Raw genomic sequence first — 25,705 nt, forward strand, 5'->3', positions numbered from 1 at the left:
AGTGTGGCCCAATGCACTTAGCTCCCTGATGAGGTGTCTGATGCCCAGAGAGGGAAGGGACTATCCAGAGTCACCCACCAAGAAACAAGGGGACGGCTCCCCTGGAGCCAGCAGCCAGGTCCATGAGCCTTGGGCCTAGCCCAGGTTATAGGTCATGATCGTCTTTAGGCTCCCTTCAGGCCCAGTTTTCCAGGATTCATTGAGGACTGGGACTCCTTTGAGTTGATCAGGACATAGGGTGCAACTGCTTCCCCAACCAGGGAGGGTGGCAGAGGGAAACTAGAGCATGAAAGAGTGGAGGAAGCCACAGAGAAGAACTTTCAGGTGTTTAGAACCCAGCACTGGCGAGGGGTGGGGGAGGCCAGGACTCCAGCTACATCCCCGGCCAGACTGGAGACAGTGACCCACATAGAGAGCTAACACATTTACAAGCCGAACAAACAACTATAAAACCGGGACACCCCCCACCCCAGCCGTCTGGATGCAGTCCCCATCCCTATCGCACAGCCTGGTACGGAGTGCTCTACTAGCCACTGGGCATGCGCCTGAGCACCCTCACTTCTCTGGCCTCTGTTATCCCTTCTGTTATTTGGGGGAAAAAAAAAAAAAGCTTGACCACGTGCACTGCCACCCCCACCCCCACGGAGCATGGTGAAAATGAAATATTGCAGCCTGCGGAGTGGTTCAGACACTGGCTTTGGAGGGAGAAGGACCCGATTCCAAATCCAGGCTTCCTTGCCACGTGGAACACTCTCTGAGTCTCAGCTGCCACATCTGCGCAATCCACACGATTGTTCTAAAGTTCATCTCGGATAATGTCGGCAAAGTAGGTGCTCAAAAAGACACAACTCCCCAGGCCAGGGGAGATGTCGCCATTGGCTGGCGGGGTGACTTGTGGGCAGGACTGCTTACCTAATTTGGGGGGGCTCGGTGCAAAATGAAAATGCAGGCCCTTTGTTCAAAAAGTCTGAAGGATTTCGAGGCAGTGAAGGCAGAGCAGGAGATCAGGCACGGGCCCTTCTGCAAGCAGGACATGGGGTTACAGGCCTGGGGAAGCCAGCCCTGCCAATGGGGCATGGGGGGGCCGCAGAAGCCCAGCTCAGGTGGAGGGGCTGAGGCCCTTCCCCTGGGGCTCCCACCGCCTCTCCCCGGGGCTGCAGCTGGGATCCCGACCGCCGGGCCCTGCCACTCTCGTGGCCACGGGAAGCAGCATAAAAGACCGACTGTTCTCCACCTCGTTCTGCCCCGTTTTTATCTCATGCCATGCATACAGCACATAGTTGATTTCTTTCCGCAAAGGGCTGCGCTTTTTTTCTTTTCCAAGGGCGACACTGGAAAGCCATGTGGCTTTTATTGCTGGCAGGAATGTCTGAGGCGTTCCTTTACCACCACATGAAATGGAGCCGTAATCTTCATCTGCGTAAGGCCAAAGCCCCCGGTCGCCTCAGAGCCATCAGCCTCTGAGATTAATTAAGGCTTCACAAGGACTGACAGCCATTAGGACTTTTTTGGGGAGGTGGAAAATCCCTAATGGGACTTTGTGGGCGGTGGGGTGAGGAGGGCCCCCACAGGGAGGAAGGCACCCTGGACCAGAATCAATGAGAGAGGGTGGGATGGGGTTCCAGACTCAGCCCCTGGCCTGGGCAGTGACTCTGAAGGAGACCCCTTCCCTCCCTGGGCCTCAGTTCTGCCACTTGACAAGCGGGAGATTTGGATATGATATCTCAGAGCCCTGTTGAGGCTGACTTTCTAAAATTCTGAATCCTGCCCACAAGTTTCATGCCAGGATTCTAATTCTCTTCCATGACTAACTTCAAGCATCTGATTCTGGTCCATGAGAACAGAGTGTGGGGCCAGGCTGCCTGGTTGGAATCCCGGCTCCATAGTTGCCCAGCTGTGTGACCTTGGGCAAGTTTACATCTTCAGTTCTCTCACCTATAGAATTGCAGTGATGCTGTACCTCCCCAATAAGGGTCCTGGGGAGGCACAAATAAGCACAAAGTGTGGGATTAGGCCTGGCATGCCAGACTTAACCGTGGTCAGTAATGATTAATAGAGCTCAAGATTCTAATCCCGTGGTTCCAGTTCAATCCCAAATATTGGTTTTGGACTGGCGGCCATTCTTGCCATCTGATTAAGGCTTGGAGATGTTTTGGACCTGAATATCCTCCCATCTTTCCTCCACAATAGGGAGTACGAGAGGTGACAGCCACAGAGGAGCCCTTTCCCTCCCTGACTGCCAGAGCTGAAGCCCCTTCCTGGGCCGGGGAAAGAGTATGCCCTTTCCAGAACCCTCCTGGGCTCCGAGTTACCCAGGTCCCTCTCACCAGTCTCTGTCCCCTGCCCCCCACCAACGAAGAATCCTCTGATTTGATGACTCTGCCAGCAGGGAGTTCTGCACCGGCCCACTGATGTGGCCGGAGAGTCCCGGGCACTCTGACCAGCCAGCAGAGCAGAGACAGTCTGGATCAAGGAATCCTGTTGAAACAAGGGCCCTCCGGTTCTGAGGCCCAGAGTGGGGAAGCTCTTTACTCTCTGAGCCTCAATTTCCCCATCTGTAAAATGGAGAGAATAAAAGATGCTGCAGAAGCCCCTTGAGGGTTAGCCGTAATTGAGGTGAAACTCCCAGCACACAACAGGACTCCAGCTAATTAGGGAAATTATTAGTCATAAACCAAAGGGCTCTACCAGAATTATTTCCCTCTTTCATAAAAGACCAAAGTGAGGAGCAGGGAGGGCAGTAGGAAGACCAGACCCCTTGACGGGAGCCGAAACCAGAGCCTGCTTCCCTGGCTACTGATGGGGTCTGCCTCCTCGCCTCTGGCCAGGCACATGCTGAGACCACCTCTCTCCATCCTTCTCTCCTGTCTCTCCAATTCCCCAAGCTGAGTGCCCTCTCAGGAGGACCTATAGGGGAGTTGGGGGTGGAGGTCCAGGGCTTCGCAAAAGAGGGAGTCAGTGCCACCTGAGGAGGTAGGAGGTGAGGAAAGGGGCCCCTTGGACTCGACCCCAAAGTCACAGTGAAACCTACCTGGTGGTCCACGGGGAGCCAGCCCGGTGCCTCCAGGGACCGTGGAAGCTCACTCCTACCGTTCCGATGGGGATGCTGAAGACCTGAGGGAGACACACAGACTCTGGCATCTCCCCTGGAGCAATGGGTGTTCACGGTCTCATCTGTACGTGAGGCACTGGGGGACCATCGTGCGGGTCCGGGTGGATGTCAGGGGTGGCTGTCCGCCCACCTTGCTTTTGGTCGCACCATGCTGCCCACTGGCCTTGCCAGGGCTCAGTCCCAAGTCTTGCCTCTTCCTTAGTGAAACAGGTCAAGTCTCTCCCACTTTCTGGGCCTCAGTGTTCCCATCTGTCCCACTGGGGACTACAGCGGAGTCTACCTCCTCACAGGCAGGTTCTGAGGCCGGAGGCGAGCATGAGGTGGGTAAGCCTCAGCAGACCACCTGTGCAGCCCCTTTCAGCCTCCCAACCTGGGTTGGAAGGTTCTGCTGATTTCCACACCTATGGCTATTTCACCAGGTCTATCGCCTCCCCACCCCACCCTCTGCTGGCTCCATCACCGTCGTGATCACTAACGTTTATTGAGCACTTTCAATATCTAGACGCCCGCTCCTCCCAATGTTTTACTCAACCAGTGCAGGGGTGCATAATCAGGTGGTGCCTCTGATCACCAAATTTTGCATTCGATCAGGCTTTAACCCCACTCTGGTTCTCCCTAACCCAGAAAATATTGAGCAATATTTCTCTTTGTTTCGATGGGCATAACACCTACGCCCACACGATTGCTGGGATGGAATGAAAGCCTGCACTTAAAGCCCAGACACAGGGCCTGGGCACGGGACTACCTCGGCAGTCCTCCCTGTTGCTGTTCCTCCCCTTCCCCCGACCCCGCCAGGGTTCAGAGGAGGCTCCGCAAGTTGCAAAAGTGACACATGCAGTCAGGGGGAGAGGCAGTAGCTGTGCTCTAACCACAGGGCTCTCTCCAGCTCCCCCGCCCTCCCCTCACAGTCTGGCCCTTTCCAAAAAAAAAAAAAAAAGCCACCCTGTAATTTGAGAAGCACACTTGTCCTTCTGCACATTCGGGAGCCTTCCAGAGAGGCTACCCACAAGGAATTCTCTGGGGTAAGGACCCCCAACCCTGCCAGCAACAACCCCTTGACCATATTGTTGTTGTTCTTCATGACCCTTTCTCACTAATTTTTATGTGTGTGTGTGTATAAAAACATATATGTATAAACACACATATCTGAAATCGGGATGCATGCAAGGCTTGGTTTAACTAGCAGTATTTTCTTCCTTTTTCTTTCACATGGAGCGATTGATGGCATTTTAGATGTGGTGAAACACCATGCTCCTCCCCTCCTGGAGGGAGTCTAATCCTCTGGATTGTGAAATGGAGTGATCAGAACCACCTCCATTCACGGAAGGGGAAACTGAGGCTCACTGAGGGACAGACATGTCCCATCTTAAGTTCCAGGCCACCAGGCAGGAGGGCTTCACCAGAGTGAGGGTGTGGAGGCCAGGCTGGAAGAAATCATTAACTTCTAGAAGACAGTCCTCTGCTAGTAACTGGACTGGGGCTCCCAGGAGACTTGGGATAGAGGGAACGCAAGCCTCCTTGGGGATGGGGAGGTGGCTAACAGTGTCAGCTGAGGCCCAGAGAGTGTCTGTCTGTAGGAGGCTAGGGGGTGGGGGCCAGTGGATTTCCAGCGAGGGTCTAAGAGCCTAGGGGAAAGAAGGTGAGTCTTCTTAAGGTCCAGGCTCAGGTAGCCCTGTGATGGTTGCTGGAAAACCCTCCCGCAAGCCGCCTCTGCCTAGAGGCAGGTCACAGACAGACCTTACCTCCCCCAGGCAGCCCCTAGGTGAACCAAGGGGGGTGCAGGATAGCCATGGACTAGGCTCTGAGTCCTGGAAGCTTTGAACATGAGAATTGGATATTTCACAAATGGGAAGTATGAGGCCCACAAAGAGGAAGAGACTTGCCAAAGGCCCCCGACAAGGGGGAGGCCTTATTTTTTCAGTGTGATACAAGTGATAGCTTGCATGGATGGAGCACCCCCTATGTGCCAGGCCTGTGCTAAACACCTTACACACATTTCTGTGAGGAGGCCACTATCATCTGCCCTACTTTGTGGATGAAATAGACAAGGGTCAGAGAGGTTTTAAGCAATTTTCCCTAGATCACAGGTAGGTGGTGGAAGAAGGCAAACTGAGGCAGTGGAACTGCAGATCCAGGCCCCTTCCACAACCAGTGAACTTCTTAGGTTTTCCATGCTACATATGTCCCGTGTCTGGCACACTTGGGGGATCCTCACCTCTCCCCAGGCACCAGACTCTTGAGGAATCAGACCTGCCCTTGTAAGCTCTCTGGCCTGTGGGGAGACACATGCAGGTAACTTACTACTACCATCACTTTTAGGGTGCACTCCTAGACCCCCTCAAGCGGCCAGAGGAGAGCACCCTGACACAGGGTCATTTTGACCCCATGGATCCCACTCCCAGCAGCAAAGGATGCTGGCCGGGGGGGGGGAGGGGGAAGTGGCCCCCAGATCCTGAGTTCTGTGGGCCCCAGGTTGGGTCCCTGCTTACCCAACTCTGGGCCAAGGTAGGCCCAGACCTCCTGGCTTCCTCAGCCTGCTGTGGACAATTTGGGCTGCTCTTAGGTGGGAGCGTTTCAAGAGAAAGCAGGAGATTTGTACACCAGTCCACTAGAAGAGGGAAAGGAGGTGGCTAGCCATAGAAAACAGGGAAGGAAGAGGGTATCCACGTGTCCCACGTAAGGGAGTGGGAGCTGTCCAACTGTCTCTCGAAATGGTAAAAAGAAAACAGAAAGAGAGAGAGGTGACCCTAGGTTCATTGGTCAGGGATGGGGAGGATGTAAGTTAGCCATAGGTAGAAATTGGGAATTTCTGGCCTGTTCTTCTGTGTGTCCTCCTCAGCCTCTGGCCCCTCAGGATGGGACAGGAGAGGACTGTGCATTTCTGGCAAGGAGAACGTTCTGTGGGTCGGAGGGCACAGAGACCGTCGGGTGCCAGAGATGCCAGGGCAGTGGGCATCTGTGTCCATCAGGGGCAGGCAGGTAGGGCAGCCTTTGGTCTGACACAAAGCCATTGGCTTATCCTGTCCGCATAGATGGTGAGGAATCGTCTGGAACGTCTGTCCAGGAAGGGCAGTTCATAGGAGGCGGGCCGTTGCGCCTGGACGCGGGACCGAAGCTGGCACACGTCTGTGGGCAGGGCCTGGCCGGGCAACTCCGCGGCGGGCAGAGTGCAGGCGCCAACTAGCGGTGGCTCCCGAAACTGCTCCCGGCCCGGCGGGCCCCGGCGACCGCAGGCTGGAGACCCAAGCGTCCCCTGGTTCCCGCGCCCACACGCCCACACGCCCACACGCAGTGAGCACCCTCCCGAGGCCTGGACCTCGCCGGATCCTGTGCCAGGTGCCGAGACCCACAGGAACCGCATTTTCAGGATGCCCGTTTGTGAACCCGCCGTAGGATGAGGGAGAAATCGGGCGGAGGGACAAGTAAGGGCACGGATGCAAACCGAAACCACTAGACGAATCGAATTTACAAACCCAGACACATTGGGTCCTGGCCCCACAGCCGCTCCAGGGCCACACGCGTCGCTCCCCCTCCCCGGTCCCGGGCGGTACCTGGCCACAACTTGGTGGGCCTTTTGGCGGGAAGCTCCCAGAGGTTGGACGCGCCAAGGCCCTGGTGCGTCGTTTTCTTCTGGTTCCGCCGCTACAGCCAGCGCTCCCGAGAGAGCAGGGGCCTTGGCCCCGGCGATCTGCAACTCCGAGATGCAGGCTCTATAAAAAGATCCCGTAGGGCCCTTCGCTGTCCCTGCCTTCGAAATGGCCCGAGGGGCTGACGTGACGCTACGACAGGGGCAGGGACCAGCTCTCCAGGTGGTCGAGGCTGGGCCAGAGCCGGCCCGCCCTGAAGCGCACGCGGGGCTTGAATTCGTTGCGCAACGACGAAATGGCGCGCACTGGGCCGGGGTCAGATCTGGGGCGCGATCTTGCGGCCCACTTCGGACCCTATCCTTCTTCCCTTCTGAGGCTCGGAATCTGTCGTGCTGCACCTGTCAAGCGCCCGGAACAACGAACATTCAGCCCAGTCTCCGAGACGGCGGGGAGACTCGGCGCGAGCCCGTCGGTTCCCTAGACTCCAGGGAGCCCATCTGGGGCGACAATCCAGAATGAATGGGGGCTTGATTTTTGCAGTTCCCCTCCCCGCTGTAGCTTGTCCTTAGGCCTAGGAGGCGGGAGAAGCCAGGATTGTTTGCGGTGAAGCCCTGGGAGTCGCTGGGCCGCGCGGGCGGGAGTGAGAGCGACGGTGCCTCCGCGGAGCGGTCTGCGTCCCTGCGACGCGGCCGGAGAACACCGCCCCGTAAGACGGAGGCATGGGCCCTCGGGGAGCCAGTTTGCGTCCACACGGAGGAAAAAAATTGCCTCCTCTGGAAGCCGGGGGGCCCTTAGCTTGGCAGCCATCCTCGCGTTCGCCGCACGCTGGTCTTCCTGCCCGCGTCCTCTTGCACGATGCAGGACCGTGGCTATATGCGCGGGGCAAAAATCAGGGGGAAACACTCGCGTTTTCTAGGCCCCATCGTGTTTTTCAAAGAATCACAGGCCGCCACAACGAAGAACGACGAAGCAAGGCCTGCACGGTCCTGAAAGTTGCTTTGGGGGGAGCGGAGAGGAACGGGGTTTGTCACCCGCAAGCCAGATTCCAGCCCGCGGGGGACACCCGTCTGTCCCCGGTTGGCAACGGGGCCAACGAGGTCGGGCCCAAAGCCGCGCTGGGCTGGGAGCTGCAGAGGCGGCTGCTGGTGGTGGGATCTCGTGTGCGGTGGGAGCTCTTGGGCGGAAATAATTGGCGGGACGGCGGGGGGCGCCGGGCACCGGGTGAGAAACCGCTTTGGGGCAGCTCCCCGCTCGATGGTGCCGGCCTTGGAGCCCCCGCGTCCCTCCGCTAAGAGTGCAGGCATCAGAGGCCGAAAGCAGCCAGAGCGGGGAAGGCCCACAGCCACCGGCAGCGGGGAAAGGGCGCGAGAAGGGGAGCCGCGGCCCCCGCGTCAGGGAGCCGCCGCCCAGGAGACAGCCGCAAAGGAGCCCTCTGTAGGGCCCGGGCGTTTTAACCACAGTTTTAGCATTGACCCCCGGGCCCCCGAACTTTCGAGGAGCCCTGGGCTAACGCGCCGGGCCCCCGACCCGGGCGTCCTCCCCGGGGCGGGGCCTTCCGCCCCTCCCCGTTGGGCGGCCTTCGGCGGTCCCCGTTCCTCCCCCACGAGCGCGGCCGAGGTGCCGGCGATGGGGGCTCCGATTGGCTGCGCGACGCGTCGCTCGGGCCGGCCCCGCCCCCGCGGGCCCCGGGGTACTAGCCCCGCGCGGGCCGGCGCGGCGCCGCCACTTGATTCTCGAGGATTTGTTCTGGGGCTGCGGCCGCGCAGTCAGTGGGGCAGCCGCGAGCGGGCCGCGGGGGCGGGAGGCGGCGGCGGCGGCGGCAGCACAGCCCGCGCGGGCCCCGCCGCGGCGGAGGCAGACGTCCCGCCGCGAGGGGCGGCCGCAAGCGGGCCGCGAGCCTAGGATGCGGGACTAGCGGGCAAGGCTGCGCGCGGCCGTCGGGGCAGCGAGGCCTCGCTGCGGGCGGGCCCCGGCGGGGCGTCCCCGGGCGCCGCCCCCTGCGCCCTGAGGCCGCGGCCCGGCTGCTTCTGCTTTCCCGCTTCTCGCGGCAGCGGCGGCCGAGGAGGCGCCCGCGCCGGCCGCCCCCGGGGGAGCCGCGCCGCCGCCGCCCGCCCGGCGCCCTGACGGCCGCTGTTATGCGTATTCCTGTAGACCCGAGCACCAGCCGCCGCTTCACACCTCCCTCCACGGCCTTCCCCTGCGGCGGCGGCGGCGGCGGCGGCGGCGGCGGCGGCAGCAGCGGCAAGATGGGCGAGAACAGCGGCGCGCTGAGCGCGCAGGCGGCCGTGGGGCCGGGCGGTCGCGCCCGGCCGGAGGTGCGCTCGATGGTGGACGTGCTGGCGGACCACGCGGGCGAGCTCGTGCGCACCGACAGCCCCAACTTCCTCTGCTCTGTGCTGCCCTCGCACTGGCGCTGCAACAAGACGCTGCCCGTCGCGTTCAAGGTGAGTGCGGGGCCCCGGGCGGGCGGACACTGGCCCTGGGGATCCGGGCGTCTCAGCTGCAGGAGCCAGGGCCCCGGCAAGGGAAGGGAGGGGACGTGCCCGCTACCCCGCGGCGAGAGCCCAGCGGCCGGGCCCGGGGCGCTTTCGGTCTCGCTGCGCGCTCCGCCCGGGGACTCTGGCGTTCCCTCTCGGATGCACCGGCACGGATGGCTTTTAGGGGGGTTGCCCCCTCCACCTTCGGGGAGCCCTGCTGAAAGACGTTGATGAGGAAACGGGCGGATGGGGCTTCGCTCCTCTCCAGTCCGGATCCCTCCGACACAGCCTTGCAGGCAAAGGGGAAGAAGAGCCCCGGGAGCAGGGCGAGGACACCGGAGGTGGGGTGCGGAGGGTGGATAGGGCCTACCCTCCACTGCCGGCACCCCTCCTCCTGCACCGCTTCAGAAACACTTCCTGCTCACACCCTCAACCACTGGCTTCTGAAATTTTACACCGGGCGACTCTAGGGCTGAGAAGGGGGGCACCGAACCCTAAACGTTTGCGGCGGGAATCCCGAAATGGGGGGCGCCCCCACTCCTGGCAGCCCCCAGTCATTCAGAGGATCTTTTTCTCTTTGCTAGGGAGTAGGCGACTGTTTCATTTTCATTTTTTTAAGGGGGCAGCGAGATGAAACGAAAACGCCTTGGTTTTCCCCTAAACCTCTCACAGCTGCCGTGAGAAAGGGCAGGGCAGGAAGGGCCAGCGGCTGGGGGTGGCGGGTGCCCGAGGTGGCTGGAAACAGCGGCTTCTGGCCGCTGAGGCCGTCCTTGCTCCCATTAAGAGGACTCCAAATTGGAAAAAAAAAAAAAAAGGATGAGTGGCTCTTGGAGGTCTCCCGGGTGACATCTTAAAATGCCAGTGGGGAAAATCTCCCGGGGAGGAGGGGGAGGGGGAGGCCCGTGTGACTTTAATCCTCAGATCGGAGGTTTTACTGTCACTTGGAGCTTAAAAGGAATCTTTGAAATTAAAAGAAGACAGGATGTTGACAGGAAATCTGGCCTTTTTAATCAGACCCCAAACATTTTCTCCTTGAAATTTTTACCATCTGGATCCCTAGTCCCTGCACGCGGTGGCCACGTTTAAATGGCTGTGACTACATTTGCAGTGTGATTCCTTTTCAAAAGGCATCTGCCTCTACACACTGCTTGGGGTTGGGGAGACCGTATGGGGGGGGCATCTCCACCCCCATCCTGCAATTCCCAGCAGGTGCATCCTTCTGCTATCGAAAGCCCCTCTCTCACTTTAAAGAGGTTTTCTGTACAACCCCTCTCAAGACACCGGTTTGTTTTGCATTTTGCATTTTCTCTGCATAACGAATTCCGGCTCTGCAGAGGCCAGCAAACTGGGCCCAGGCCACATTTCAGGGCCAAATTTCATACCCCAAACGGCTCTTGCATTAATTGAGCATGGGGAGCAGTCCCGTTATTATTGTTGTTGATACTATTTTTACTTAGAGGTTTGGTTGCTAGGAGCATGTTGATTCCTCTTTTGCTCAGGCCCGAGGAAAGAGGGGAACTACACCCCAGACCATAGTGATAGAGCTCATTCACAGCTCTCGCTCAGATTTCATTGCAAGGATGATTTCTCAGGACGTGGCTTAACCAGTTGATCTAGGATTTGGGTGTGGAAGGCGGAAATTTCGGCTTCTTATTTTTGTTATTTGGGGGGGAAGGTGTCCGTTGTGTTTAAGCCTCTTCTCCGCTCTGCCTTTGAGAAATCCTGCAGTGTGCCTGAGACCTAGGGGAGCTGCCCGGCCCCTCCCCGCCTCTCCCTGGCCTCCCCTACCTTTCTAAGCTGTCCCCCTGCCCCTGTGCCTTCAGGTGGTGGCGCTGGGGGATGTGCCTGATGGAACAGTGGTGACCGTGATGGCCGGCAATGATGAGAATTACTCTGCGGAGCTGCGTAATGCCTCGGCAGTCATGAAGAACCAGGTGGCCAGGTTCAACGACCTTCGCTTCGTGGGCCGCAGTGGGCGAGGTGAGCAGCAGGGAGTCTGCGCGCCCTGACACCAGCAATGGCAGAGGTCTGGGAATGAAGCTGAGAGCAAGCCCTTGGGGTCCCAAATGGGAGCCCCAGAAAACAAGTCCCTAGGCCTGGCTTGGTCTCAAACAGCCATTTGGAGCCCCGTGGGGGTGTCACAAAACCCTTGGAGGATGCGAGTCCTTCGCCAGAAAAAGACACAATTTGCTCCCAGTTTCTGGGGTTTACTAACTCTCGAAGCTGTCCGTGTCACCCCTCTTTCCCGGTGGAGTATTCTGGCCTCATAAAAGATGCTAGGAGGAGATCATGGATTAAGGAGCTCGAAGGGGGACCTCGTAGGTCTTTTGTGGCAAGTGGGCTTAGCGGCCGGTTTAGACGAATGGCTGGTCTGCAGGGGCCCAAGCACCCCAGCCACTCTCCCCTAGGCGCTGGGATCTCCCAGAGCTTCAAGCTTCGAGCAGGCTTTGAGGCTGCCTCTCCCCAGCTGTGGTCTCCCCAAGCCACAGTTTCCCCAGCCCTTGAGCCTTAAGGTGGTTTAGAAGAGACACGAATGCGGTGCAGGCTGCAGTCCCCCACCTCAGAATCAAGGCCGGTGTGCCCCCCCCCCCCGGGCGCCCACCCCCGGGCGGGGGCAAGGCCGGCAGGACCAGCCGCCACTGCGGGTGCCCCCCCCCCACCGGGGCTCTTGAGTGAGAGGCTGCTGGGACCTGAAACCCACCATCACTTCTGGGTGGGGAAGTTCTAGAAACTCTGCCCCAGCGAAATGGAGGCTTGAGGACTCGCTGGCCCTTTAAGACCAGCCTGCTGAAAAGCGGGGAGTGCCCTTCCCAAGACCCAGCCTGCCCTTCCAGCTTAGTTAAGAAAGTAAGCTAGGTTCCCTCTGCCCCCAGTTTCGACAGAGGCTGAGGCAGAATTGTACTTTTCATCACCAATAAACAAGACCTTTTCAAGGTTTTAGTTCGCTCTGAGCCGCCAGCCCTGCTCAGCAACGGGCATCTGGGCACCATTTTTTCCTTTCCAACCGTTCAATGTATACATACAAATGTCAAACATATTTTGACTTTTCAGCATTAATTAAAACCAGGGCATTATTTGCATGTAATAACTGTTTACTTGTTACTTTTTATGAAACTGAAATAGTTTACATTCTTTCAAACATTTCCTGTTCCTGTTGGCTCCCTTCCCCACGCACAGATTTCTTTCAAACGTTGCCCTTAACTGGTTGCAGGTTGATGGATGGAAAATGTTTGCTTTTATGAATTAAGCTTTCATTGCTGCTCCTAATTAGTCTCCAAGCCCCTTTTGTCATCCCCAATCTCTCCAGCCTTTTGCAACTTAATCCCAGCCGCAGCCCTGAGTGGAGAGTCACTCGCCACCGGTCGGTGGCTCGCTGGGATGCAGCTTGACTTTGGGACGGTGGCCAGGTGTGCAGGCCCAGGTGGCGTGAGGATGGGGCCGGCGGGGGCGGGGGGGCGGTGCAGGGAGGCCCGCTGTAGCTGCAGGCCCTGGTGAAGCAGGCAGAAGGGAAGGTCCATCCCGGGAGCCCAGCAAGGCATCAGGAACATGGCACCTTACTCCCTGTCCTGGGAGGTGAGATCGAGAAAGAGAAGATACGGTGATTCCCTGAGTGACCAAGGGCATGGCTGGCCGGCTGGCCTTTCTGCCCCATAAAGTGATTTCTTTGTGGCATTTATGCCCATGGACCTGTACTCACCCTGCAGGGCTTTAGGGGAGAGAGGTGGGTTTGCAAAGCATCATTTAGCGGGTGCTCTTGAAGCAGGCGAGGCTGAGGCTGGGGTTGTGGCTCTGGAAGATGCAGGAGGCTGAGTTTATAAATCATTCTCACCGCCCTTCTCCCATTAGTCTCACTGGTCCTGGGGCGGGGGGAGGGGGGGTGGGCAGGAAGGGGCCTGAGTGGGAGCTCCAATACCTGGGGACTTGACAAAACTTTCAGACCTCAGAGGCTCATGGTATTGAACAATCTGGGCTCCACTACCAGCCCACCTGGATTTCAGTCCCAGCTCTGCCCGTGACTTGCTGGATGACATGGGGCAAATGGCGTAACCTCTCCGTGCTTCAGTTTCCGCAGCTGTATAATGGGGACAATAATGACCTGAGATTTTATGAGGATTAAGGAAATCCTGAAATTTTATAGGGATTAAGGAAATTGGCACCACTGTATCACTTGGCACATATTGAGAGTTGGATCCAGGTTACAGATTTTGTTACTTCAAATGCCTGCGACCGGAGGAGATCTTTGAAGTCCCTTTGAGTGGTGTAGTCACTGATTCTGTGATTATGGTGCGGTTTGGGCGGGGGCGGGGGAAACCCAGAAGGTGTGAATTGTGGAGTGGGAGAAGTGGAGGCGGTTGGCAGTGAGAAGGAGGGCGCAGGGGTCGTGTGGCCCGCAGCGGCCCGTCTGCCGTGCCCATGCTGCCCATTGGGAAATTCCCACCGAGAGGGCAAATCAGTGATTGACCCAGACAGTGGGGCACTTCAGGAGTTGGGACAGGTTGGAGTTTGGGACCCAGAGCCTTTCCCTGGCCCTCCGACTTCTGCCAAGACCAAGAAGCCAGATGGAAACTTCTGTTTGTTTCCTTGCCTTTTATTCCTTGATGCCATCTTAATTCCAGGAAGATAGGTTTCCACGAAGGACATAGACACACCACCACCACAGAGCCCTCACGATAAGCCTGAAGGTGGGACCCAAGGCAAGGGAGGGAAAGAAAGCAAGTTGTTGGTGTCTCCAGCAATTAGGCCCCAGGTTCCCACCCCACCAGATGTAGTGCCTTTCTTACAACAAATATTCTATCATGCACCCTTCGCTGTCCTACAGTGAAATGTGTAACTAATGGAACCTACCTACTTACGCGCAGTTTCAAAATCCATAGAAGTCCATAGCTATAATGGAGAACAAAGGGGAAAGGGATTTATGATAAAATATCCATCTGAATATATAAATGTGGGGCGAGACCGCACTGAGGTGAGCGGGTGCCTGCCCCCCTGGCAGAAGCCCCGGGAGTGCCACGGCAGACCTCCAGCTGGGCGTGCAGGACTCAGAGTCCGCTGCCGTCGATGACATGGTCTTCTGAAGTGGTGAACAATGCTTGGCAAAGTTCTGAACAAAGTTTCAGGGGGAGAAAAAAAAGAACTGTCTTCCATCCTGGAAAATTCAACAGATTCTAAAAGTGTGCAAAAATCCTTTGCTTTATTTTATGTAAAATTGATTTAGGCTCATGGCTCAGAGAATCTTTGTAACAAGTGTTTCACACCCAGGAGGAACGACTACCTGGGTGCGCTGTAGGGTGCTGGACGTCTGTGTCCTCCGCCCCCCACGCCCCCTCTCCGGGACCACATACCACAAATTCCAAAAATGTCCTCTAGGAGGCAGCCAAGGTGAAAGTGAAAACAGCATGAGTTCTGGAACTGTCATTAGCTGGTTAAAAAGAAATCATAGTAGGTAGAGCGAGATTTGAGGTGTGATGTGTGGGTGCAGCCTACAGGCTTCTTGACCAATGTCGAGAAAACCCAGAGGTCCCCTGACACGTGTCCCCCACCTGCTGTCCATGAAGCCCCCATGGTGGGGGTTTATGACACGACAACCCAGGCTGAGGGGGACAGAGACTGGCCCAGAGCCACACTGCCAAAGGCGGCTGTAAGCGTTGATTGGTCCAGGGGCCCTGGGTCCTGCGAGATTGTCTGGGGTCACCTAGGGCCCCAAGGGGTAGCTGTTTCCAGACTAGGATTTCTCCCCTCCAGCCGGGCCCAGCCCTGGGAGTGCCTTGATTTGCAGTTCCTGGACTTCTGGCTGATGGCAGGTTTGCCAGGCGTTCCTGCACAAAATCCTCCACCTTCTCTGTCATCTCAGCTTCCTGCCCGGAGACAGGGAGAGATGGGAAGATGGGTTCACCACCAGGTAGAGAGAGAGAGGTGAGGGGCCCTCAGGGGGACAGCTTTCCCCCACCCCTTGTTCGGGGACCCCCCGCCTCCCATGGTACCTGACACATGCCCCTCCCTTCCACTCCTGCTCCCAGGTCCCGGCCCCTGCCTTTTGTCCTTCTCCCTTCCTCCTCCCTTTGGGCACCTGGGAAGGGTGGTGCCAGGCCTGGAAAGTGGGAGGAAACTGTAGAGGAGGGCTGATGGCCTCAGGGGTAGTTTGTGGTTTGCTGCCTGGTGAGAGTGGGGGCTTCTCACTCCCCAGGAGCAGGTCCTTAGTATGGGGTTGGGAGAGGGGGCAGGCTCCAGCACATTCTAACCTTTCTGGCCCTGCCTAGATACTATTGACCTGGATGACTCATTGCCCCTCTGTGAGTCTCAGTGTCCCCATCTGTAAAATGGAAATGGTTGTCTCTCCCATAATGCATTTAACAAACATTTCTTGAGCGCCTGTTATGTGCCGGATGCTGTCCTAGGGGCTGGGGACACAGCAGTGAACAAGACAGAAGTTCTGGTGCCCAGGGAGTTTACCATCTAGAAGAGGGAGACAAAAGAAAATAAATAAGTAGAGGAATTGCCGAAAGTAATAAGCACAATGGGGGAGGTTTGAGCAGGGAGGTTGGGAGTGGGAAGGTCTCTGATGCTTCACATTGAGCTTCTTAACCTTTTTTTTTTTTTTACCCCATGGGCTACTTGACAGTTTCAGAATAATGTGTTTTAAAGAATAAAATAAAATACAAAGGATTACAATGGAAACCAATTATAATAAAACATAGTTAGCAAAATGTCTAAAAAAATTGGGATAAATGTGCTCTTTTAGTAGTGTATTAAATAATAAGATGTGGCAATGGGTCTGATGATGACCGTGATTTTGAAGTTGTGACGAGCATAAAAGATATTTAGAGAAATATGCAATGTCTGTAATGTGATATGTAAATATCTGTGACGTCTGTTGGTGACAAGGTCACAGGGACTTCTATAATACCTCTGTGGTTTGTTGCCCACGGTCATACTTGAGGGAGATGCTAAACTGTAGCCAGAGGTTAGAGACAATACAATTGTCTCCTTTTCTCCTGTCCCTGTTCACAGGGCCCACTTAATCCTAAGAAGGAGCCCTGGATGCCAAGTTTAAAATGCCTGCTTTAGATAAAGGGGACAGAGAGGGCTTCACTGAGGAGGTGACTTTTCAGTGGAGACCTGAGGGAAATGAGGGAGACACAGGAGCACTTCAGTAATTGGGGCCCATCTGGCCCAGCACCTGGCAGTGTCTAGGAGGTGATGGAAGCAGCAGAGGCCCAGGGACCCCCCCCCCCCCGACCTCCTGCCTACCCGGGAAAGTGCCCGGCTGGCAGGGGAGGGAGGAGTCCAGGGGAAAAATGACCAAAGAGGGAGGGATGGCAGATCCCAGGAAGGGGAGGTGGGCAGGGAGCCTGAGGCCACCTGCCTGGCATTTCCCTAGACCTTCTGCACTTTCGGTTTCCAGAAACCATGGAAAGTGCCCCTGTGGTCTGAGAGTGAGGGGTTCGATTTCCTCTGACCCAGGACTCCAGGGGCAGGTGCTGTGTGCATTTCCATCCCTGCCTCCAGTGTACTGGCTCAGGAAAATTCTTCCAGAGAGGCCCCATCCTGCCCCAGTTTGAGTCACACCTCGATTTAAACCAACCCCTGGTGTCTCAGAAGCCCTGGGGTTCCGTGGTGTGGCCCTGGAAGCCCGGCTGGCTTACTTTTGTTCTGGATTCTCCTGTTTCCGGGACTTGAGTTTTCACATGATCACCGGACCCAGCCCGGCAAAGAGAACCACAAGCTCTCCTTCCCTGCCCTGAGTTTTCATCTCCTGCCTGTGAAGGGGGGTAGCAAGACTGCCTGCCCACCTTGGAGAGTTGCCGGGAGTGCAGGGAAAACAGAGGGGTCCCCATGGGCAGCCTCCCTCAGTTGCCCACCCTGACCCAGCCCTGGCGGACACAGGTGCACTGAGCCATTGGGCCTCTGCCCTTAAGGAGTCCCTGGATCGATAAATGGGGCCCAGAGATAGGGATGCTCAGAAGCAGAGAAGGAGGAGGCCAAGCTTAGGAGACGAGCAAAGCCCCCCGCCCCGCCACCCAGCGCCCCAGCCTCCCCAATCTCATACTGTGTGGGGGCTTTGATGCTGATAAGAAGGCAAGAGAGAAGGGACTCCTACTTCACTGAAGGTGCTGGGAGAATTGGGTTGCCCTTATCTTTCCCTTATACCACACCCACCAGTTAAACCCCAGAAGAATCAAGGAATTAAAGGTAGAAGGTAGGGAGAACGCTGTTTATCTAAGGTAAACCTTATCTGCTTGTTACATGGGGAACCGTGCCTGAACATGAAACACTAGGAGAAATCACCAACAGGAGGAAGAACTGAAAATGCTAAACAGCTCCGTATCAGAAGGCAAAATGTAAAGGCCACTGAGCTGAGAAACTGGTTGCCACAAAGAGGGTGGGGAAGTGCTAATAGGTTAACACAGGCTGATTTCTAAAAGGCACTAGGACGCGAATAAGGAAAGCGTAAAGGAACACGAAGCGATAATTTGTGTTGGGTTGGGAAGACCATAATCATATAAAAAGTTTCAGTCTCACTAGGCATGCAGAGCGGCAGATGAAGTCAGGAGCATGTAGATCTTCCACCTTGATAGGCGGCCATGCTGCCGATGGCCGTGTGCTGAGTGGGGGCGGTCACGGTCACAGTGACGCTGGAGGAGCATCCTCTCACTTGAGAGATCAACGCCCCTGAATGCGTCCCAGCCCTCTGATGCGATGAAATCACTCACCACTTCTTGGAATCTGTTCTAAGGAAATAAGCAGAGATGGAGACAAAGATTTTTATAAACAAAAGGTCATTTTCGTTTTATTTTAAATGGTAAAAAAAAAAAATTATTATTTTAAAGGTTTTTCCTCTCTTAGGAATTTTGAATGGAGACTTTGGAGCCAAATGTCTATCTAAAACTAGAACAGAGTTCTGGAAATAACAGTTACGTCTACAAATGAAATGTCGGCAGCTCCCCAATCAGCCCACTTTCAGCGCCCCCCCCAGGGGGCCTCCAGGAGGAGGCTGCAGGGGCAGCAGCAGGGAGTAAGGAAGCAGATAAAGAAAAGACGAGGCTTCTGTGGGTTGAAGTATTTTGCAGCCATTAAAAATGAAGTTTGTGAAGGGTTTTTAATGACATCAGAAAGTGCTTATGATGTGAGGTTAAATGAAGAAAAACAAAACTGGGGTATGAAGATACGTATTTTGGGATCCTTGCCATTCTATAAACACACATACCCACCCAAAAGGGATTAGAGCAGAAAACACCCAAATGTTAAGTGTTTATCTCTGGCTAGTGGAACTGTGGGTGATTTTTCTGTGTTCCCCAAATTTTTTATAAAGTTCATAATTTACTTCCAGGAAAAAAATATGTATTTTTTTAAAAGATTTTATTTATTTGAGAGAGAGAGCATGAGCAGGAGTAGGGGAAGAGGCAGAGGGAGAGGGAGAAGCAGACTCCCCGTTGAGCAGGGAGCCTAACCCATGACCCCAGGATCGTGATCTGAGCCGAAGGCAGATGTTTAACTGGCTGAGCCACCCAGGTGCCCCCCAAATATGTATTTTATACATATTTTTATAAATACACAGGGTGCTCCCCACCCCAAAATCATGAGGGTCTCTGGGTAGAAGGAATGGCACAAAGGCCAGGAAGCAGGGAGGAAATAGCAGGGTGCCCAGAGCATGGGGTGGGGGAAGATGGTAAAGTTGGTGCCAGACCTCCCGAGGCCTTGAATGCCAAGACCAGCAGGTAGAACTTCACCCAGAGCCCCATCTTCTGCCCAGGTTCAAAGGAGAGAGATCTGCCCCTTCTGGAAGGGAGAACAGGGTATCGTTAATAGCTCCAGGTGCCAACCTTCTGCCTTTATTTTCCACTCCCCCCAGGGAAGAGTTTCACACTGACCATCACCGTGTTCACCAACCCCACCCAAGTGGCCACCTACCACCGAGCCATCAAGGTGACCGTGGATGGACCCCGGGAACCCAGACGTAAGTGCCAGAGTCACTGAGCCCCCTGGGTGGGGGAAGAGAGCCCCACATGTGGTGGAGAGGGCAGCAGCCAAGATCAGATAGATGGCACTGGGTCCCTGGAGCTCTCCTGTGGGGGATCGCAGTCCTGGGCTCTACATCCCAACACACACTGTGTGCCTGCCAGCAACCCCTGAACCCTCTGTGCTTAGCCCTGGACTGCTGGAGGCCAGCGAGGATGCTGGGAGGGGAAGAGGCAGAATTAGCTTGACCCCCTTCCCTGTGGGATGCCTGCCCATGGAAAGGGGGGGGTGGATGGGCCGCTAAGGGAGTATGGATTTGCAGTTTGCATCTGTTAAGGAAAGTCTTCAGGGATGGAAAAGGCTTCAGATAGGGTATTGGTGAGGGGAGGGGGTCAGGCCAGGTTTGCTCTACTCCACCCCAGCTTCCTCTGCCAGGGGCTGAGGGAGGGAGCCATCAAAAACAGGAGCTGGTCTGGCTGTGAGGCCAGATCCGCTTCTTGGAAACTTTCTTTGGATCTCAGTATGTGACTTAAGTCACACAGAGCCCAGGCACTCTGACCCCAAAACCTACACTCAGGAATGCAGATTTGATTCTGCAAATATTTATTGAGCACCTACTATGTGCAGGGGGTACTGATGTGTGCTTTTTAACATCAGAGACACTTGTGTTTAATTGCTTCTGCCTGCTGAAGGACCCCCAGTTTGCAGATTTAGATTAGGGGAATTGGAGGGAGGGGCAGTTGCCACAGAGTGGGCCAGAGGTTTATGTTCACTGAATGAATGAATGAATGAATGAATGAATGAATGAATGAATGAATGAAACTGAGAACCAGCTGGCCATCTCTGGACCGGCTGCTTTCTGACCAGGGTCCTGACCACAGTGCTTTCATGGACCACCCCCGGATTTGCGACCTGCTCAGTGTGGGGCATTGACAGCTACCCTGTCTTGCTCTTTAGGATAGTGACCCTTTGCAGTTTGGAAAACCCTCTCACATTTATTATCTCATGGGATCCTTGTGACAGCAGAGCCAAAGGGTCACCCCAGTTCCAGTCAGGAGAGAATCCAGGCCAGGGGACATTGAGAACCTGCCAGGGCCTCCCACAGTCTGCTGAGAGGTGCCCTGTCTTCCTAAGACAGTCTGGGATTTCTATTCTAAGCTGGGTGGACTTGGGGCAGGAAGACAGAATGGGGACCTGAGCCCAGGAGGCTCAGAACAAGGGTGTGGCTATGCCAGGGTGTTGTCAGTGAGGGCCACCCAGGCCTGGCCGTGGGCTGGCCCCTTCCTTCTTGGGAATCAGGCTGGCCTGGCTCCCCATCTAGCCAATTCCTGGGCCACGAGGCTCACAGGCGGGCATCTGCTCTGGCCATATTCCTGTTGGGATTGGACTTGGATGGGTCCATGCCCCTGGCCTTGGGCTTCATAGCCCTGGACAAGTTGTGTCTTCTTTTTGGCCTCAGTTTTGTCATCTGTGAACTGGGTCAGTGATCCCAAGAGTCTCAGGGGGTGATGTTTAGGAAGCCCTTGTGAGCCGTAGGCCATCATGATGCAGAGAGCAGATCCTGAGCCAGCCCGCCCGGTTGAGGGACCTCGGGCAAGTTGCTGGCCTCTCTGGGCCTCAGCCCCTCCTCCCGGAAGTGGGGTGATACCACCCACGCTGCAGGCCTAGAGATCAGTGATGGCATGTGGATAGCATCTGGCTGTGGCAGAGGGAAGGGTCCTGGTGAGTCACTGGATTCATGGTGTCCTGTTATCCCCAGTACCTGGCCACTGCCATGCATTCCCACCACCACCACCATTAGTGGATGGTGACCCTCTCTTGGTCAGCAGCAGCATGGCTGCTGAGAAATCGAAGCCATGGCCATAGAGGTATAAAGGAGGTGACATGCCACTCTGTCTCTAGGGGCCGAATCGGGATGGACAGGAGCCACGGTTGGGCTCAATGTGATGCTGCAGTGCTTAGCAGCCACTCCACAAAGCACCCAGTCCGTAGAGGCATGCGAGCAGGGGGTCCCGGAGCTTGCTAGGAACATTCCCTGGGGGGCCCAGCAATGCCTGGAATCCCACAGGGCGTCCACGTCCAGCCCCGCTCGTCCCAGAGCCGCCCACCCTCCCCCTTGAGGCCCCTGGATGAGGATAGAGGCTCAGCTCTCCTGTGGGAGCCCCCAGTTCGAATCCTCTGCCTACTCCTCTCCCCTGGGGTCCCCCAGACCTGAGACAGCCCTTCTGGGGGGTGAGCTGATGGGGAAGGGTGACACGGGACAAGGCAGTAGAGGCCAGAGGGAGACGAGGCAGCAAGAGGAAGGAAAGGAAGCTGGGCCGGGGGACAGGCTGGAGTCGGAGGCTAGGCTGGCTCCGCGACCTGAGGCAGATGGCGCCCCTCTCTGGGCCTTGGCACGGGCCAGACCCATGGGTTTAAAGAGACTTGTTCAGACAAAAATCTTAGCAGAAGCTGATTTCTGGAAAAGAGCAGCTGTGGGAGGGGGCGGCTCTGCAGGCCGCCCGTGCTGAGGACCTGCTGGCTTCTGCCCCCGCCCACCCCAGCCTGCGGGTCAGGCCTCACCAGCACCCTGGCCTCTAACCCTGACCTGGCCTTCAGTCTGTGACCTTGGACAAGTCCTCTTCCTTTCTGGGCCTCTCTGTCCCCACCTATATGAGGTAAGAGGCCAGCTGCTGGCTGCCAGGCATTCCCCACACGCCAGGCCTGGTGCGAAGTCCCCGTTAACGGGCCCTCAGCCACCCCAGGAGGGGACAGGCCAGGAGGCAGAGCCCCTGGCCCAAGGGTGAGCTTCAGTGCCCCGCACGGGCTCTAGTCTAGGACTCAGAGAAGTGAGGGCCACCTGGAAGGGCCTTCCCACCTCCCTGTGCTCATCTATAAAATGGGGACGATAGTAGTTCTCAGCATCTGCCCTGTGGGGTCGTCCTGAGTGGTAAAAGAGCTGGTAGCTGCCCAGCCCCGCCGGAAGTACCAAACCCTCATGGATGATCACAGGATTTCCTTTCTGGGCTTTTCTCCTGCCTGCTGACTCCCAACCCCATGTGAGGCCTGAGCCTCCTGTGGAGTGGGGTGGGAGTAGGGGCTGGTTCTGGGAGCCAAGGAGTGGGAGTCTACAGATCCCTGAGGCCCAGCTGTGGGTTCTGTGGCTGGGTCGTTCCCCTCTGGTGCCCTGCAGAGCATGCCCGATCTGCAGCCAGGTGGCTGGCTGGGTTTGAAGGCTGGCTTGGTGGCTTCCTGCCTGTGTGGCCTTGGTTTCTGAGGTTCTCAATGCTGGTGTCCCTCATAGTCACTGGGGGCTGGTTAAAAAAGCAGGTGGCTGAGCAGGATCCAGGATTCAGGCAGGAGGCAGTCCAGTGCCTAGCAATTCTGGCATGGACCGTGGTTTAAGAACCACTCACCCCATCTTCCAGGCTTAGCAGGTGCTGGTACCTGAAAGGGTAGGACCCAAGTTCTTAATCCTGCCTGGGGCAGAGGGGGGCAGTTCAGGCATCTTGCCTGTGGGCCCTTTCTTCCCAAAAATGTACATGGTATGATTTCAACAAATATTTTCCCGGGCACCTTTCATGTGTCTGGCACTGTTCTAGAAGCTGGGGATGCCACAGTGAACCCAGTAGACAGGCTCCGGGGAAAGATGGTAAACAGCGGGGGTCACCACGACCCACAGGGCCCCACCTGCTCTGTGCTCATTACCCCCTGCCTTCCTCCCTGACATCCTTGGCCTCACTCACCCCACTCTGGCCACCCCAGCCTCCTGGCTGGTCTTCCAACTGGCCAGCCACATCCCTGCCTCAGGGCCTTTGCACTGCTATTCTCTCTCCCTGGAACACTCCTCCCCGGACACCCCCGGATACATGGCTTGCTCTTTCCCACCCCGAATGAAGGCTTTACTCTAACTTCTCAGCGAGCCCTCCCCTGACGTGTTGTTTCAAATCATACACACCCCCACCCCCACCCACACTTACCAGCCTTGATTTTACCTAGAGTCCTGATTACCTTCCAAGATGCTATAGAGTTCACTCATTTATTTCTCATCTCCCCTTACCGGTGCTTATGCTCCATGGGGCAGAGGTTCTTTCCTCTGCTTTGCCAGATGCTGGCCGGGACCCCGAAATACAGACATGAGCACTTAGGAGGTACTCAGTAACTGTTTGTTGAATAAATGAAGTAAGCAAATGATTAGCTGACTTAATTTCAAGTAGTGAGAAGTCTTAGGAAGAAAAACAGAGCTGGGGGGAGGGGTGGAGAGTGCACGGATGGGACATGGGCAGGGAGCAGATCCAGGTGGGGGCCTCTTAAAGAGGTGACATTTGACCAGAGAGGTCTGAAGGAAGTGAGCACAGAGCCAATGGTTGCTGGGGGCCCCAGACAGCATGGGCAGGAGAAGTGACCCTAACTAAGCCTGTCTCTGGGCCTTTGAGGGTCCTAAAGTTGCCCCAGTTTCGTTCACAGCTCCAGGTGTGGGGAGGCAGAGGGATGCCCGGGTTGCAGAGAGGCAACGGCTTCTGGCCCCCGGCTCCCAGGATCCCCTTGATCCCCAGGGGAGTGCACCCAGCAGGAGGGAAGGGGTTAATCTCAGACCTCCCGGCTTCCCCTAATCAACCCCAGGCCGATGGAAGCCCCACTTGCAGCCCTGGGAGGGAGCCGCTTGCCTCCCTGCCCGCTGGCCCCCCGCCAGCCCATTTCCCTGCCCAGCCACCGACCAGCTTTCATCTGCTCACAGGGGGCCGATTCAAGGCGGACCACCCGGGGCCCAGCACCCGCCTGCGAGTCCGCGCGGTTGTTAAGAGTCGGGTGTAAATCTCCTGACAGGCCACAGAGCGGGCCTCGGGCCCGGGTGCCCCACCCCACGGCTGGGCGGACAGCGGCTGCTGTGTCTGCGTTGTGACCGCACCAGGGCCCGGCCAGGCGGTCGAGTGGCTTCACACGGGTGAAAGCCCCGCCACGGGGGCCCACATTGTTCCCGGCAGCCGATGCTCTTCCTGAGCCCTGCCCAGCTCTGCTTCTCCCTGTTCCCCGTCCCCTTTGCCTCCTGTCCCTCCCCCACCCCGCTGAGGCTGAGCTGGTCTCTTGCCAGTGGAGCCTCAGTACCCGTCAACATAGCACTCCTCTCTTGGAGGTCTTGGGAAGCCAAGACCTGAGCTGCCAAGCTTCATGCAGCATGCTGACCGTTCCAGGTTTGACCTGACCTCGTGCCTCCACTTTCCCATCTGTAAAATGGGGGCACTGGTCGCAGCCTCTCAGAGGGCTGTGGCCCTTGTAGATGACATGCACGGCCCACCTAGCACAGTGCCTGGCCCATCGGAGATGGTTGCCAGTCTCATCACGGGGGCTGGCGTTGGGCCAGCGTGAAGGCAGGGGGATGGCCCCGCTGGTTCCCCCAGAAGCACCAGGTACCTGGTAGGTGCGGGGACCCCATGCTGGCCCAGATGGTGGTGATGAAGGATGCCCTGGGACTGGCGGTAAGGGAGCCCCCAACCAGAACCCGGCCCTTGTCCTCTGCCTCCAGCACTGGGTGACCCTGGGTGAATCACCCAGTCTGGCTGGGCCGCAGCATTCATTCCCCTTCTTCTGATCCTCCTCAAACATCTGCGAGGCTGGGCACACTCACTGTGTAGACCAGTAAGGAAGAACTGTGGAGCCCAGAGTACCTTCCTTGAGGGCCAAGGCCAGACTGTCCATCTTGCCCATCTAATTCCTGCAGCATGTCCACACACCCTCGGGAGTCAGAATGGGATCTCCATATTACAGATGAGACAGCTGGAGCCCCGAGGGGGAGAGTGACCTACCCCTGATCACCAGTGGGTGAGAGCTGGCTCGTACAGGCCTGGGCCACTGGGACCCGCCCTTCCACAAGTGAGGGTCCCAGCACGAAGGGAGGCAGTGTTGCAGGGGTGTGCTGATCTGAGCCCAGCTCCTGGAGGCTGGCAGGTAGCCCAGGCCAGGTGTGGTGGGCCCAGGTGGGGCCTTACTCAGGTGGTCCCCATCCTCCCTGCAAAGTGCTTTCCTTTTAAACACTTGGGGTCTGTCCTGCAGCTCATCCTCCCCTCGGGGGCTAGACAGTAGGGAAACCACATTGCAGGTGTGGCTGCTGAGGCCCAGAGGAGGAGAAGGGCTTGGTGGGGGAGAGCAAAGCATGGTTAGAGAGCTGGACTCTCAGCCCTGAGCCTCAGAGCAGGGCAGGGCTCCTGGGGGAGTCCACTGAGACCCTCTCCTCTTCTCCCCAGGCCCACCCTCCTGGGCCTGCAGAGAGCCGGGCTGGGCCCTAACACCCCTTGTCTGGAGGCCCTGATGATCAAAACCCAGGCCCCTTTCTAGCAGGATGGCCTCCAGGAAGAGAAGATGGCCTCAAGCCATCTGCGTGACCTCAGGCATGTCGCTGACCCTCAACCAGCCTCCACTTCCTCACCTGCAGAATAGGGACAGTGCAGGGTGAAGCCAGGCAGGGCATGTGGACGACTTAGACGCTGGAGCGGAGGAAGCGTTCCGTGAGTTCTGGCGGCTGGTTTTACTTCCGGTCGTGCTAGCTCCTGCTGGGGGCCTGTGGAGGTGCTGCAGAGGCTCGGTGCGGGGACGGG

General features: G+C 56.9%; 1 protein-coding gene across 1 annotated transcript in view; it reads left to right on the forward strand.

Annotated features, from left to right (window-relative positions):
- Positions 1 to 8,814: 8,814 nt before the first annotated feature.
- The window catches only part of RUNX3 (RUNX family transcription factor 3), a 29,282-nt gene continuing 12,391 nt past the window's right edge, over positions 8,815 to 25,705 (forward strand). Inside the window, exons 1-3 of the mRNA XM_035019459.1 lie at positions 8,815 to 9,143; positions 11,000 to 11,156; positions 19,027 to 19,131. Of these exons, the coding sequence (XP_034875350.1) occupies positions 8,835 to 9,143; positions 11,000 to 11,156; positions 19,027 to 19,131 (571 nt within the window). The 5' untranslated portion in view covers positions 8,815 to 8,834. The remainder of the gene's footprint in view (positions 9,144 to 10,999; positions 11,157 to 19,026; positions 19,132 to 25,705) is intronic.

The sequence above is a fragment of the Mirounga leonina genome, unplaced genomic scaffold (genome assembly GCF_011800145.1).
Source record: "Mirounga leonina isolate KUSES-001 unplaced genomic scaffold, KU_Mleo_1.0 Mir_173, whole genome shotgun sequence".
NCBI classification, from domain to species: Eukaryota; Metazoa; Chordata; class Mammalia; order Carnivora; family Phocidae; genus Mirounga; species Mirounga leonina.